Consider the following 15207-nt stretch of genomic DNA (forward strand, 5'->3'; position numbering starts at 1 on the left):
CAAACACGATTTAGACATTAATCAATGAAGTGACTTTTGATCCATAGATATCTTTGTTTAAACAATTTGATTGGTTTTGCAAGTATGGATTTGACTACATCACTGTGTCTCAGCAAATATTCCGAGAAGAATCTTGTAATATCAGTTTCAGGTATTGGATTTTGCATAGAGACATGTTAGGATAAATTTCCATTTTTATCCACTGATCTCCCCAAAACCATGAAGTCAGAACAGCTTGCAGATCAAACATTAAGGTTTGCATTGTTCATTGTGTGGTTTTACGCATGTTTATTGTTGTTAGTGAACCTGAACATTTAGAACTGCATTCTATTTTAGACAGAAAACTCCACCAAGGTCGAGAGGTACATCTATATTAAAAACTTTTCAGTGACATCTGTTTGAAAGTGTGTCAATACATTTTCTTAGATTGTGCAACAGTTCACCATCATAAATAGAATTCAAGAATTATAACTTATCAGGTACATGCTGGCTCTTTGTAAAGTAATCCACTCCCTCTTTCATCATGGGCCTGCTAAATATTTTTGACCAAGCTCTCTAATCACCCTTTGAAAATCCACCAACCACCCTTAAAGACAATATGTTCCAGATTAGAGGTATTCTTGTGTAAAATAACAGATTTCTGAACTGACAAGGAACCCATGTACACTATCACTATTGTTTGATTTTTGCTCTTTTTGCACTACTTATATCATTTAATTTTTAACATATATTCGTTTTTCAATTTATAGTTTTTTTATTATTATGTATTGCAATGTACTGCTGCCACAAAGCAACTAATGGGCACGATGTACGTCGATGATACTAAACCTGATTCGGATTCACATTTACTTCTTTATTGAGATACAGTGCAGAATAAACCCTTCTAACCCTTCGAGCTGCATCGCCCATCAGTCCCCTGGCCTAATCACGGGACAATTTATAATGACAAATTAACCTACTAACCAGTAGGTCTTTGGACTGTGGGAGGAAACTGGAGCACCCAGGGGAAATCCACACAGTCACGGGAAGAATGTACAAACCCATTAGAGTGAGTTGCGGAATTGAACTCGTGTCGCCTCTGCTGTTAAGTGTTGAGCAATCCACTGCACTACCGTGCCGCCCGATTCTTATTCCTCACTCCTGCTCTATCAGTTACTCCTAATATTGATATATGTTACCCTTTACCCATTTCCAAGTGGCAACAATTTGTCTCTGCTTCACCTAAATCTGCATGATTTCATATCTTGATGATCTATCAAATCCCTCTCCAACCCCCATCTAACTTAAGAGCTGAAGTTTCTGTTCCCTGGAACTTTTCTAGTACATTTTAGATCAGTGTATACCAACCTTTTTAGTCCCCTTAAAGCACTTTCATACTTGCCAACACTCCCCGAAAGCACCTTCATACTTGCCAATGCCCCTATTAGGCAAAATACTGTATACTTTCCAGCACCCCCATAGTGTAAAAACGTGTCTTCCGAATGCTAACATGAGAAAAATGATTGTGCTTTAAATTTCTATTTGTTTTTAATATAGCTTACACAGTACCTGGGTGCTGTACAGCAACTTCATATCAATGTGATCCTTGAGTTTGATGGTTTTTAGCAAGAGTTGAAATATCTGGTGACAGCAGAAGCCTTAAGACCCCACACATAACAACATCCAAGCGGTTTCTGTTTCTTTGTGAATATGTGGTTCACTGCACTGAAGTTTCTTTCAACAAGGTAGAAGGATAGAAATGCAATGAAGAGCAGTTTGGCTCTTCTCCAAAGACCAGGAAACTTGTGATGACGATGTAGCCACATACCACAGAAGCCACATATTTGAAAACATTTTTGCATCGTCATCATTCTGGATTTTGATAATTTCTTCTTACAAGTTCTCTTCCTGCTCTTCCACCTTGCAAAGAAATGGGTTAATTTACCAGTCTGGAATTTCCAGATTGCTCAAATCCTTGAATTGATTCTAAAAATCCTTTACCAGTGACTGCATGTGTAAGCAGTACTCTTGCAGATCACTGCCTGTGAAAGAGAGAGTCACACTTTCTGTGCAGGGAAACTGTGAAAACATTCTTCTTCCAATGCTTTACTTATCTATTTCCAATTTTCTAATAAAAGTGGACACTGCACTTTTCGCCTGGATTAAATTGAAATTCTCACCCTGCAGTTTCATATTTAGAATGTTCATTTTTTCATACAGATCGGCTTCACCGAGAATTTCAAACTTTTTTCCTAAGCTCTTGTCGACTTTGAGTCGACAATTCAACCACAGTGTCAAAAAGATCAAAGAAATTTTTTAAGCAGCAACCTTTTTCAGTGTGAAGAAGCAAGCATTCAAGCTCTTCATCATTATCTTGGCATAACAGGTGAAATATTCTGCTATTTTATGGATGAGCTTTTACTTTGTTGATAGCAAATATTACAAAAGTCATGCTTGAAAAAAGTTGCTGGCTGAGGGTTCTGGCTTTGAGATGTTGATGATGAATTACACAACGAGTTGCAGACTTGGAATTGCCTGTTTCATAAATGCCACTAAAACAGCATGGTGACCTGTCATAGGGTCTCGGCCCAAAACATCAACTGTACTCTTCCGTAGATGCTGCCTGGCCTTCTAATTTCTTCCGGCATTTTATGTGTCTTGTTTAGATTTCCAGCATCTGCAGATTTTCTTTAGTTTGTGATATATGATTCATCTGTTGCACAAGAAATCATGTTCCTAATCATGTCCAGAATACTTTTATCCTCAATATACATTATGAGCTTGTTGTTCTGATTCTCCATTGATATTTGTTTTTAACTTTTTACAAAAGAGAGCCTCTTCATAAACTTTTCCATTTTTGATAAATCATACTTATGCCATTAGCAACACCTCGTTGTCTTGCACAATTGACTTATTCAGTTGTATCCCAAATTTTGGTTTTTTAGCTCTGTGCATAGTTGATACTCAATGTCTTCACTCATTTCATCAATATAATGAGCTACAGAGTTATTACTCAGAGGAATTGATTTTAAAATACTGGTTTCTATTTTGAGAACAGTGGTGAGCACTTCTGATACAGCAGGCGTTATTAATCTTTCACCAGTTGTATGAGATTTTCCACACTTTGCTGTCATTGTGAAAATGTTATAAGAAGCAATGAGAACTCTATCAAGGTCATTTTTAGCTTTCTTGGCAAATGACTGGAATGTGCAATGCTTTTCAAATGCTTCTTTCATCTTCATAACCGCGCCATTGGGGGTCAGGGGGCTGGGTGCGGTACGGCCCTCATTAGGAATCATTGTTTAAGACCACTAGTCAATAAGACATTCAGCAGAATTAGGTCAGAATTTGGCTCATTGAGTCTGTTCCACCATTCCATCATGGCTGATTTATTATCTGTTTCAGGAGATTAATGAAATGGTTCTGTAGATGAGAATTTTCAGTTGTAGGGTTAAATGGAACTGGCATGATGAAGGATCTCATCCCAAAACCACGTGCCAGTGAGGATAAGAGAATAATTTGGCAGATGAATCCATCTAAGAAAGGATGTTCTGACATTGCAGACGATTCAGAGAAGGTTCACGAAAATGATTCCAGGAATGAAAGGCTTATTGTATGAGAAGCATTTGATGGCTCTGGGCCAGCACTTGCTGGAACATAGAACATCGAAATCGACAGCACATTACAGGCCCTTCGACCCACGATGTTGTGCCGACCATGTAGCCTACTCTAGAAACTGCCTAGAATTTCCCCACCGTATAGCCCTCTATTTTTCTGAGCTCCATGAACCTATCTAAGAGTCTCGTAAAGACCCCATTGTATCCACCTCCACCACCGTCACTGGCAGTGCATTCCACACACCCAGCACTCTCTGTGTGCAGTTTAGAAGAATGAGAGCGATCTCACTGAAACCTATCGAAGCTTGAAATTCCTGCATAGAGTGGATATGGACAGGATGTTTCCTATAGATGGGGGAGTCAAGGACCAGAGGGCACAGTTTCAGAACAGAGGGATGTCCTTTTAGAACGTAGATGAGGAAGAATTTCTTTAGATAGAGGGTGGTGAATCAGTGGAATTTCTTGCCGCAGATGGTTGTGGAGGCCAAGTCATTGGGTGTATTTAAGGCAGAGGTTGATGTATTCTTGATTAATTAGGAGGTGAGATATTACTGGAAGAAGGCAGGAGAATGGGGTTGAGATGGAAATGAATCAGCCGTGATGGAATGATGGATCAGAGTCGAGGGGCCGAATGGCCTCATTCTGCTCCTTTGGTTGGTCTAAAAGAAATGTCAAATATTTATTCCCCTCTTTAGAAGCTGCATATTCTGCTGAGTTCTTCCAGTACTTTCTGTGTTTTTCTGGATTTCCAGCATCTGCAGAATCTCTTGTGTTTTGACAGAAAAAGCTCACACTTTTTCTGTTTAGATAAAAGAAGTTTAAGAGAATTCTTAAGGTAATATTAACCTGATCCAGATGCAAAAATAAAACAATCCTTTAAAACTAGCTGAATGCATAAAACCATAAGAAACAGGAGCAGAATTAGGCTAAGAGGCCCATTGAGTCTGCTCCGCCATTTCATCCTGGCCCATCCATTTTCCGTTTAAGCCTCAATCTCCTGCTTCTTCCCGTATCTCTTCCTGTCCTGACCAATCGAGAACCTATCAACTTTTGCCTTAAATATGCAAAAAGACTTGGACTCCCTAGCTGCCAGTGGCAAACAATTCCACATAATCACTACTGTCTGGCTAAAGAAATTCTTCCTCATCTCCGTTCTAAAAGGATGGCCCTCTATGATGAGGCTGTGTCCTCTGGTCTTAGACTGTCCTACCGTAGGAAACTCTCCCATTCTATCAAGGCCTTTCACCACTTGATGGGTTTCAATTACTGTGGGTCGCCCCTCATTCTGATGAATTCCTGTGAATACAGGCCCAGAACCATCAAACGTTTGTCATATGACAAGCCATTCAATCTTGGAATCATTTTCATGAACCCTCTTTGAACTCTCTCCAGTTACAGCACATCCTTTCTAAGATAAGGGGCCTGAAACTGCTCACACTACTCTGTGAGGCCTCACCAGTGTTTTATAAAGTCTCAATATTACATCTTTGCTTTTATATTCTAGTCCCCTTGAAATGAATGGTAGCATTGCATTTACCTTCTTCACCACAGACTCAACCTTTAGGCAATCTTGGACAAGGTCTCCCAAGTCCCTTTGCACTAATTTTTATCTATTTTCAAAATAGTCAATCTTTTCATTCCCAATGGTGTGTTCAGGTACACAGAAAACCTAAGAAAAGACTTGAAAGAAGCTTTCAAATGAGCAAGCATTTATTTTAATATCAGTGTCGTATAGTTGAGGGTCTCAGATTTCAGTAATAAGGGAACCAAGATTAAGGAGCAGGATCTGTTTTAAACTGGCAACTTGTTATCATTAACTTCTATTTGAATGAAGGTGTGCTTTATCTGCAAACTGCAAGGTAAAGTTGGAATCAATCTGACTGACATTGCTTAGGTTGAAGACTCTAAGGAACTTCTTCGGCAATATTGTGGATGGTCAGCACAGAGTGCTGGGAGGATACAGCAGATGACCGCAACAAATGTAACACCTAGAGCGTGGTGAAAGAGTGATCCTGAGTCAGTTTGAGGAGCAGAGAGCTAAACGGAGGGCACAGCGGACAGCAGACAACAATTCCATGGCACCCTACGCATGCAGCAACTGTGGCAGAGCCTACCTACCGTTCCAGGATCGGCCTCAATAGTCACAGTCGACACTGCTCGACAAACCACTGACTACCAGAGGCGCAGTACCCATGGTCGACCACGACCGACGGAGGCCACAGGTTGGGAAGACATTGCAGTCGATTGTTAAAGATGTAGTTCTGGGGTACTTGGAGGCACATGATAAAATAGGCTGAAGTCAGCATGGTTTCCTTAAAGGAAAATCTTGTCTGTCAAATCTGTTGGAATTCCTTGAAGAAGTAACTATGAGGATAGATAAAGGAGAACTGGCTGATGTTATGTACTTGGATTTTCAGAAGGCCTTTGACAAGGTGCCACACATGAAGCTGCTTAACAAGCTATGAGCCCATGGTATTACAGGAAAGATTCTGGCATGGATAATGCTGTGGCTGATTGGCTGGAGGCAAAGGGTGAGAATAAAGGGAGCCTTTTCTGGTTGGCTGCTGGTGGCTATTGGGGTTCCATAAGGGTCTGTGTTGGGACCACTTCTTTTCACATTATACAGGTATGTCAATGATTTGGATGATGGAATTGATAGCTTTATTGTAAAGTTTGCAGATGATATGAAGATAGGTGAAGGGGCATGTAGCTTTGAGGAAGTAAAGAGGCTACATTGGAACAAATAGAGAATGGTCTATTTGATGCCATGTCTTTGGGATGTTTTGCTGGAGTAACCTGCTGTTTTCCCCAGAAAAAAAATCCAAGTATAAATTCAGGCCCAGGGTTCCCTGAACTAAATCTCCCAACCCCAAATAGTTTTACCTTCTCAGCAGAATCACAGAAGATAGCAAAGGTGCTATAATCTTTAAGGATAAATCAGTTTTAATCAGTAATTATGGGTTGGTGTTCAGTAACAAATGAGAACCAGTCTTCAGGTATTTTGAAGGCCAAATCATTGTGTATATTTAAAATGGAGGCTGATAAGTTCCTTATTTGCCAGGGCATCAAATGTTACGGGGAGAAGGCTGGTGAATGGGGTTGAGTGAGAAAATAAATCAGCCACGATGGAATGGCAGAGCAGACTCGATGGATCAAATGGCCTAATTCTGCTCCCATGTCTTATGGTTTTATGGTCTTATTTCAAAAGCAACCTGTACAAACAGCAATTCTGCTGGAAATTCCAAGGACAGCTGGATGAATGCGCACCATTGTTAGTTAAGGGAGAAGCTACTGACTTATAGTGGGAAGCCTCTTTAGTGGTATCGTTCATAAACTGACATGACTGTGGGCCCCTGCAGAGTGCCAAAGAGTGTTAGATTTCTGCATTTCTTAAGCACCCGTGTTTACTAATTGTTGACTTAACGAGAGTCATTAAGCCTTGTGCTTTCTGCTTAATCTAGTTAATAGGAGTGGCATGGGTTTTCTGCTTTCGTTGGCTATGTTTCCTTATGTTTATGATTCGTCTGGTCATGCCATCAAGACCCTGTTGGTATTCTCATGTATAACCTCTTGGGAGCCTGTCCTTCCTCTGCCCCTGGGGTCAGTCAGTGCAGGACTTGCTGTGACAGAAGGACTCCACCATTAGCGGGCTCAGCGGATGTACACCACAGGTGGCTGGAGACGAGTATGCCTCCTTTACTCAGTTCATGTCCCGAGTGCCTGGAGTCTATGTTCCCAGTGATCACTCTGAGCTCCTCCAGTCTACATTCAATGTTTTCTTCTGAGGTCCTCTGGGTCGACAATGTTCATTTGGTCTCCTGTGGTATTCAATGTTTCCGAGCTAAGTGTAAACTCACAAGATATAAGACCATAAGACCAAAAGATATAGGAGCAGAATTAGGCCATTTGGCCCATTGAGTCTGCTCCACCATTTCACCATGGCTGATCCAAATTTCCTCTCACCCCAGTCTCCTACTTTCTCCCCATATCCCTTCATACCCTGACCAATCAAGAATCTATCAATCTCTGCTTAAATATACAGAAAGACTTGGCCTTCACAGCTGCCCGTGTAAAGAATCCCACATTCACCACTTTCTGGCTAAAGAAATTCCTCTTCATTTTCACCCCTCTATTCTGAGGTTGTGTTTTCTGGTCTTAGACTCCTCTGCCATAGGAAATATCCTCTCCATATCCACTCTATCAAGGCCATTCACCATTCGATAGGTTTTACTGAGGTCACCCCTCACTCTTCCTAATTCTAATGAATAGAGACCCAAAGCCATCAAATGCTGTTCGTATCACAAGCCACTCAATCCTGGAATCATTTTCATGAAACTCCTTTGAACTCTCTACAGTTTCAGCACATCCTTTCTAAGATAAGACAACCAAAACTGCTCACAATACTCCTAGTGAGGCCTCACAACTGTTTTATAAATTCACAACATTACATCCTTGCTTTTGTATTCTAGTCCTCTTGAAATGAATGCTAACATTGTATTTGCCTTCCTCACGACTGACTCAACCTATAAGTTCAAAGGTTCAATTTGATGTCGGAGAAATGCATACAATATACATCCTGAAATGCCTTTTCATCAGGGAATCCTGCACAAGGACTCCCAAGTCCCTTTGTGCCTCAGTTTTTTGTATTTTTTCTCTATTTAAAAAATAGTCAACCCTTTTATTTCTTCTACCGAAGTGCATAACCATACACATCCTGACACTATATTCCATCTGTCATTTATTTTCCCATCCTCCTAATCTGTCTACTTCCTCCTGCAGCCTCTCTACTTCCTCAAAACTACCTGCCCATCCACCTATCTTTATATCGTCTGAAAACTTTGCAACAAAGTCATCCATTTCATCATCCAAATCATTTGCATAGAACGTAAAAGTAATCAGTCTCATCATTATTCCCATCCATAGATGCTGCTTGACCTGCTGAGCTCCTCCAGCACATTATGTGTATTGCTTTTGATTTACAGCATCTGCAGTACCTCTTGCGTCTTTATCTTATTGTGTCTTTTTTTTGTGCTGTATTGGATCCTGAGTAACAATTATTTAATTCTCCTTTACACTTGTGTACTGGAAATGCAATTAAACAATATTGAATCCTGTATTTTGAACTTTAATGTAAATTACTTAACCAACCTTACACTCAGCTTTGTACAATGCATGACAAGCACGTCCACACTCGATGTGCTAGGCTTATTTGAGAAGAGTAGTTTATTTGGTTATCCTTTGAACTTTTGAACATTAGTGGAAGTAACACCATTGTTTACAATTTATGGATGTTGCATGTTTAGGGGATCGGTGGAGTTGGCATATTTTAAACAGTGGGATTTATCACTCTTCCTGCAAAAAGGACATTCTTTGTGTTGTGATCGGCAATTAATAGCAAGAATGGCCTGTTGAATTTAAGCAGAGGAGCCCTTGACATTGGCATTAAACCAACTGTGGTCACTACAGAAGCTTCTGTGCCTTTTTCATCGATGTTCAGCACGGCCTCGTGAACCACCTACAGGAGCAGAGAAAGCAAGAAATCTGATTAATGAAGTTAACGTTCCTCTCAGCTGCTCAAATGGCGCTTCAGAAACAGGCTTAGTATTGGTTGTTTTGCTGCAGCAGTGTAATGTATAATAAAATAACTCTAAATTATGATGAGAAATATATATAAATTAATGTAAATAAGTAGTGTCAGGCCTCCACATGCAAGCTCCTTCCAGTCTCCATCCAGCTAATAGGAGTCACTTGCCACTCATTTCCAATTCATCACCTTATTATTCCTCTCCACGGCCTGAGGCAACCTCGCCATGTCTTTAGCATTTCGTCTGTATTTTACGAAGCCAAGTTGCAAGCTTGATGCTCAACCCAGCACGGACAGAGGCCATGCAAGGATCCGTCCAGATTCGAACCAGGACCGCTCGCCTTGAAGTCCAGTGCTGATGCCATTACGTCACCGGCCAGCAAACTCATCACCTGCAACTTATTTAAACCCAGCTGCCCCTCACAATCCTTGGTCACTCATGTGAGCCAGCCAGCCAGCGTCAACCAGTTGCTCCTAACGCTCAGTTACCTCATTGCCTGTGTGCTTAGTATCTGTTCTCTCTCTTGTTTTCTGGCACTCATGGCTTGTTTTGCAGCTGGTTATTAAAGTGATTGCTCGCCACTAAATTGCCTCCAATAGTTTGCTTTTGGGTCAAGCCTTCTCTATATTTCCTGACAAGTAGTGCAGAAGGACAGCAAAAAGACCTAGCTGTTTTACATTCATGCTAACCCTGAGCATCTCATTGTCATAGTCATAGTCATACTTTATTGATCCTGGGGGAAATTGGTTTTCGTTACATTTGCACCATAAATAATAACGAGTAATAGAACCATAAATAGTTAAATAGTAATATGTAAATTATACCAGTAAATTACGAAATAAGTCCAGGACCAGCCTATTGGCTCAGGGTGTCTGACCCTCCAAGGGAGGAGTTGTAAAGTTTGATGGCCACAGGCAGGAATGACTTCCTATGACGCTCAGTGTTGCATCTCGGTGGAATGAGTCTCTGGCTGAATGTACTCCTGTGCCCACCCAGTACATTATGTAGTGGATGGGAGACATTGTCCAAGATGGCATGCAACTTGGACAGCATCCTCTTTTCAGACACCACCGTCAGAGAGTCCAGTTCCATCCCCACAACATCACTGGCCTTACGAATGAGTTTGTTGATTCTGTTGGCATTCATCCAGCAATATACAAACAAGCAATAAATATTGAAGCAATAAACAGTTTTCTCAAAGAGTTCAGTGGGACAGGCAGCATCTGTGGGGGGAAAGGGATGGTCGGCGTTTTGGGTCAAGATTTTGTATCGGGACTGTGACGGGATCCTGAATTATCCCTGTGAACTGTGCTTTTAAAAGAGAAAGAGAGAGAGATGTGTCCAACACAGACACCTTGTTATTAAGAGACAGAGAGGCGAAGACTGCTTAGAGAGGCTGTTATGGTTTCTCTGCAGCATATTTACACTTCTGCCAGGACACTGGCAGCTTCTAAGTTCTTACAGAGGGAGAAGGGAGGAGCTACTTGATGGACAGTTGGTGTTTAGCACAACAGTATTTAAACCAGCGTAATTGCTTGTTTCACAGGACACAGGACACGCAGACGCACAAGGGTGTGCTGAAGTTACCACTATCCTGTTCAAGTGCCCACGAGTGTGGGACTGAGGATCGATTACGAGGTATCTGTCTGTGTTTGCGACCTTGTGGAGTCTACTAGTGCATCTAACCCTTGCCTGAGTTGGTAGACTATCACTTGAAGACGGTGCTCTTAAGTTGGTCAAGTTTGGCTAACTTGGAAATTTCGGAGGACAGCGGAAGAATCAACGGCATCAACTTACGTGAACAAAAACAACACTCCTCCCTCTTCATCACTACTCAACTCAATACCACTAACTGAACTGAACTTTACTCATCACCGTAACTGTATCCATTTACCCCTAGACTTGAAGAAGCTTGGTTTTCATATATTTCCACACTTATATAATCATTGCTAACCTGTTTGAAATATCTGCATTTATATTACTGTATTGTGTAGTTACTAATAAATACCATTAGTTAATAGCAATACTGGACTCCAAAGTGTTTTCTATTTCTGCTGGTTCTTTAACCCGTCATGGGGTACATGACAGGACAAACTGTCAGAAATACTCAGCAGGTCAGGCCACATCCTCGATAAGGGGAACATCTGAAGACCCTTCACACTGCTCCAGTTCTCACCATGTGGCCTGACTTGCATTTTCTGTATTCATTCTGGCCACGGAGTTGCACTCTCCAGCAACCTGCTGATCTTAACCCTAGCCTAATCATAGGACAGTTTATAGTAACCAATTAACCTATTAACTGGGACATTTAGAGCAACTGGGCAAGGTTTAAATGAATATGTCAGAGGGATGGGAACCAGTATGATAGAGCTGAGGATGAGCCAGGAGGTTTACAAGTAGATGATGGATGTAACATGAATGTAAGGAAGGACAAGTCAGTGATTGAAGGTTCTGCATTTAAATGCGCGTAGCATTCGGGAAAAGGTGGATGAACTGGTGGTGCAATTAGAGATTGGTCAGTATGACGTTGTGGGCATCACTGAGTCACGGCTGAAAGAAGGCTATAGATGGGAGCTTAACATCGAAGGATATACTTTGTATTGAAAGGACAGGAAAGAAGGCATAGGCGGTGGTGTGGCTATGTTGGTAAGAGATGGAATTTCATCTTTAGAAAGAGGTGACATAGACCATAAGACCATAACCCATTGGAGCAGGATTAATCCATTCAGCCTATTGAATCTGCACTGCCATTCCGCCATGGCTGATGACAGAACCTACTCAACCCTATACATCTGGCCTTCTCTCCATATCCCTGGATGTCCTGCATTTGGGAAGATGAGGCTGCTTAACAAGATAAAATCCTATGAAGTTACAGGAAAGATACCGGCATAGATAGAGGAATGGCTGACCGGCAGGAGGCAGTGAGTGGGAATAAAGGGGGCCTTTTCTGGTTGGCTGCTGGTGACTAGTTGTGTTCCTCAGGGGTCAGTATTGGGACCCCAACTTTTCACATTGTTTGTCATTGCTTTGGAAAATGTAATTGATATCTTGGGGCAAGGTTTGCGGATGATATGAAGATAGGGGGAGAAGTAGGTAGTGCTGAGGAAGCAATGTGATTGTGACAGGACTTAGACAAATTGGAAGAATGGGCAATAATGTGGCAGATGAAGCACAGTGTTGGGAAATGTATGATATTGCAATTTGATGAAAGGAACAATGTGCGGACTATTATCTAAATAGGGAGAAGGTTTAAGCATCAGAGGTGCAGAGGGACTTGGGAGTCCTTGTGCAAGACTCCAAGAAGGTTAACTTACAGGTGGAGTCTGTGGTGAAGAAGGCAAGTGCGAGGGGAATAGAATGGAAGAAAGGAGATAATGCTGAAGCTTTATAAAATGCTACTCAGATCGCACTTGGAGTATTGTCAACAGGTTTGGGCCCCATATCTCAGAAAGGATGTGTTATCATTGGACAGAGTCCAGAGGAGGTTCATGAGGATGATTCCAGGAATGAAGGGGTTAACATATGAGGAGTGTTTGGCAGCTTTGGGCCTGTACTCATTGTAATTGAGAAGAATGTGTGGGGATCTCATTGAATCCTAGCAAATGTTGAAAGGACTAGATAGGGTGGGTGTGGAGAGGACGTTTCCTATGGTGGGGGTATCCAGAACTAGAAGGCAGAGCCTCAAAACTGAGGGGCAACCTTTTAGAACAGAAGATTTTTTTTTTTAGCCAGAGAGTGGTGAATCTGTGGAATGCTCTGCCACAGATGGTGATGGAAATCCGTGGGTATACTTAAGGCAGAAGTTGATCATTTCCTGACACAGCGAGAAGGCAGGTGTATGGGATTGAGTGGAATCCAGGATCAGCCATGATGGAATGGTGGAGAAGACTAGATGGGCTGAATGGCCTGATTCTGCACCTATATCTTCTGGTCTTATGGCCTTTGGACTGTGGGAGGAATGTAGAGCACCTGACAGAAACTCACATACACACAGCAACGTAGGAATGTACAAACCTGCGTACAGATGGTGTCTGAATTGAACCAGAATGTGGTTGCCCTGAGCTGTAAAGGCTTCACGCTAACCACTGCACTACCGTGCTCTCTCAATTCAGGTTATCAGTATCAGCAAACTTTTAACTTTCAATACACAAATCTAATTAGCATTTAAAAAGTTTTATTCTTTTGATGCTTACCAAAGCTCAAACTTTTGAATTGTTCACAGATCATACTTCTTTAAGTTCTGAGTTGGTGGTTTACCAGTCCAAAGTTTGGAATGACTATTGAGCATTTCAATAAAAAATTACCATAAATAAATGTTAAAAATTGACTTTTGGGCAGGGCAGATAGGAATGGTGCATGCTTTTCAGTAAGGTTTAATGGTGCAGAGTTACTCTGTCAGATGTACAGAATGAACCATTTGCAAGGTTCTTAACACCATGTCAAAGGAAAGTTCAGGATTATTCCTTCACTGGGACCTCGAATCTTTTCCTGATATTAACTGCTTATTATTTCATGAAGACAAAGGGGATGGTTATGAACTTCAGGAGAACTCACACCACTCACACCCCCTTTTCATCATCAGCATCGCGGTGGGAACTGTGAGCAGTTTCAAACTCCTGGGAGTGCACATCTCGCACAACCTCTCATTCCAGTGGATGGCAGTATTGAGGAACTGATAACACTGGGCCATTTAATACTCATAAACACAAGAGATTCTGCAAATGCTGGAAATCCAGAGCAACGCACGCAAAACGTTGGTGAAACTCAGCAAGTCAGGCAGCATCTATGGAAATGAACAAGGCAGGACTTGTGAAGGGTCTTGGCCTAACATTTTGACTGTTTGTTCCTTACCATTAGATACTGCCTAACCTTCTGAGTTCCTCCACCACTTTTCAGCTATATTTACCAGCGTTCAAGGTATAGACCTGTGAGAAACACTGTGGGTGGATTTCCTTGGCACAACTCCTTTGTTGGAGCTGACATTCTGAGATCTAAACTAAAGTGTAAAGATACAGGAAAGGAACAATGTAGATCTGAGCTGTTTCTGGGTGGGGGGGGTGGTGGCGGATACCAAGAATCTTAAAACAGTGCATTCCTTTTCAGTCTCAGTCTTTCCAAGCATCTCACTATTTTTAATAATCTTATGTCTGCTTTCTTCTCAGTATTTCATCTTAGCGTTGAAAAGTTTTGCCTGTTAAGTTTTCTATGGACATAAGCAACATTAAATGCTGTTGGAGATGCAGCAACAACCCAGATTGTACAGTCTGTAGTTTGGTAATGAAATCAAATCAGAACACTTCACCTCTTATTATCATCATAAGACATACAAGCTGAATTAGCACCATCGAGTCAGCCCTACCATTCGATCAAGGCAATTTTTGCCTCTCAACTCTTTCCTTCTCCCTGTAACCTTTGACATCCTTGCCAATCAAGAACCTGTCAATCTCTGCTTTAAATATACTAATTCCATGGATTAACCACATTCTGGCTAAAGAAAATTCCCCTGCTCTGTTCCAAAGTGATGCCCCTGTATTTTGAAGCCTTGCCCTCTGGTCTTGGACATTCCCACTACTGGAAACATCTTTTATACTTAAATTCTAAATACTGTAGTTTTGTCAATATTCAGTCTCTGGACCCATTCCTGACTCTAGTGATTCTTGAACTACTACGACTAATTTGAGTTTATTTATTTAGATACACAGCAGAACAGGCACTTTCAACCCTTCGAGCTTTACCGCCCGCAGTTCCCCCAATTTAACCCCGGCCTAAGCATGGGACCATTTACAATAACTAATTAACCTACCGACTGGTATGTGCTTGGCCTGTAGGAGGAAACTGGAGCACCTGGAGGAAACCCAAGTGATCACAGGGAGAAATTCCAGACTCCTTACCGACAGTGGCAGGAACTGGATACGGGTTGCTACTACTGTAAAATGTTGTGCTAATTACAACGCTACCCTGCTTCTCCATTCTCTTCACCTCCCTCTCCTCCATAGATGCTGCCTGACCTGCTGAACTCTTCCAGT

The 15207-nt window shown here is 41.6% G+C and overlaps 1 protein-coding gene and 1 long non-coding RNA gene across 2 annotated transcripts in view; one reads left to right on the plus strand and one right to left on the minus strand.

Annotated features, from left to right (window-relative positions):
• Positions 1-15207, plus strand: part of LOC134344155 (uncharacterized) — a 65576-nt gene that overhangs the window by 21187 nt on the left and 29182 nt on the right. The window lies entirely within an intron of this gene.
• The window catches only part of LOC134344136 (alpha-1-antitrypsin-like), a 41927-nt gene continuing 35403 nt past the window's right edge, over positions 8684-15207 (minus strand). The window contains exon 5 of the mRNA XM_063043450.1: positions 8684-9111. Coding sequence (XP_062899520.1) covers positions 8923-9111 — 189 coding nt within the window. The 3' untranslated portion in view covers positions 8684-8922. The remainder of the gene's footprint in view (positions 9112-15207) is intronic.

The sequence above is a fragment of the Mobula hypostoma genome, chromosome 1, assembly GCF_963921235.1.
Source record: "Mobula hypostoma chromosome 1, sMobHyp1.1, whole genome shotgun sequence".
NCBI classification, from domain to species: Eukaryota; Metazoa; Chordata; class Chondrichthyes; order Myliobatiformes; family Myliobatidae; genus Mobula; species Mobula hypostoma.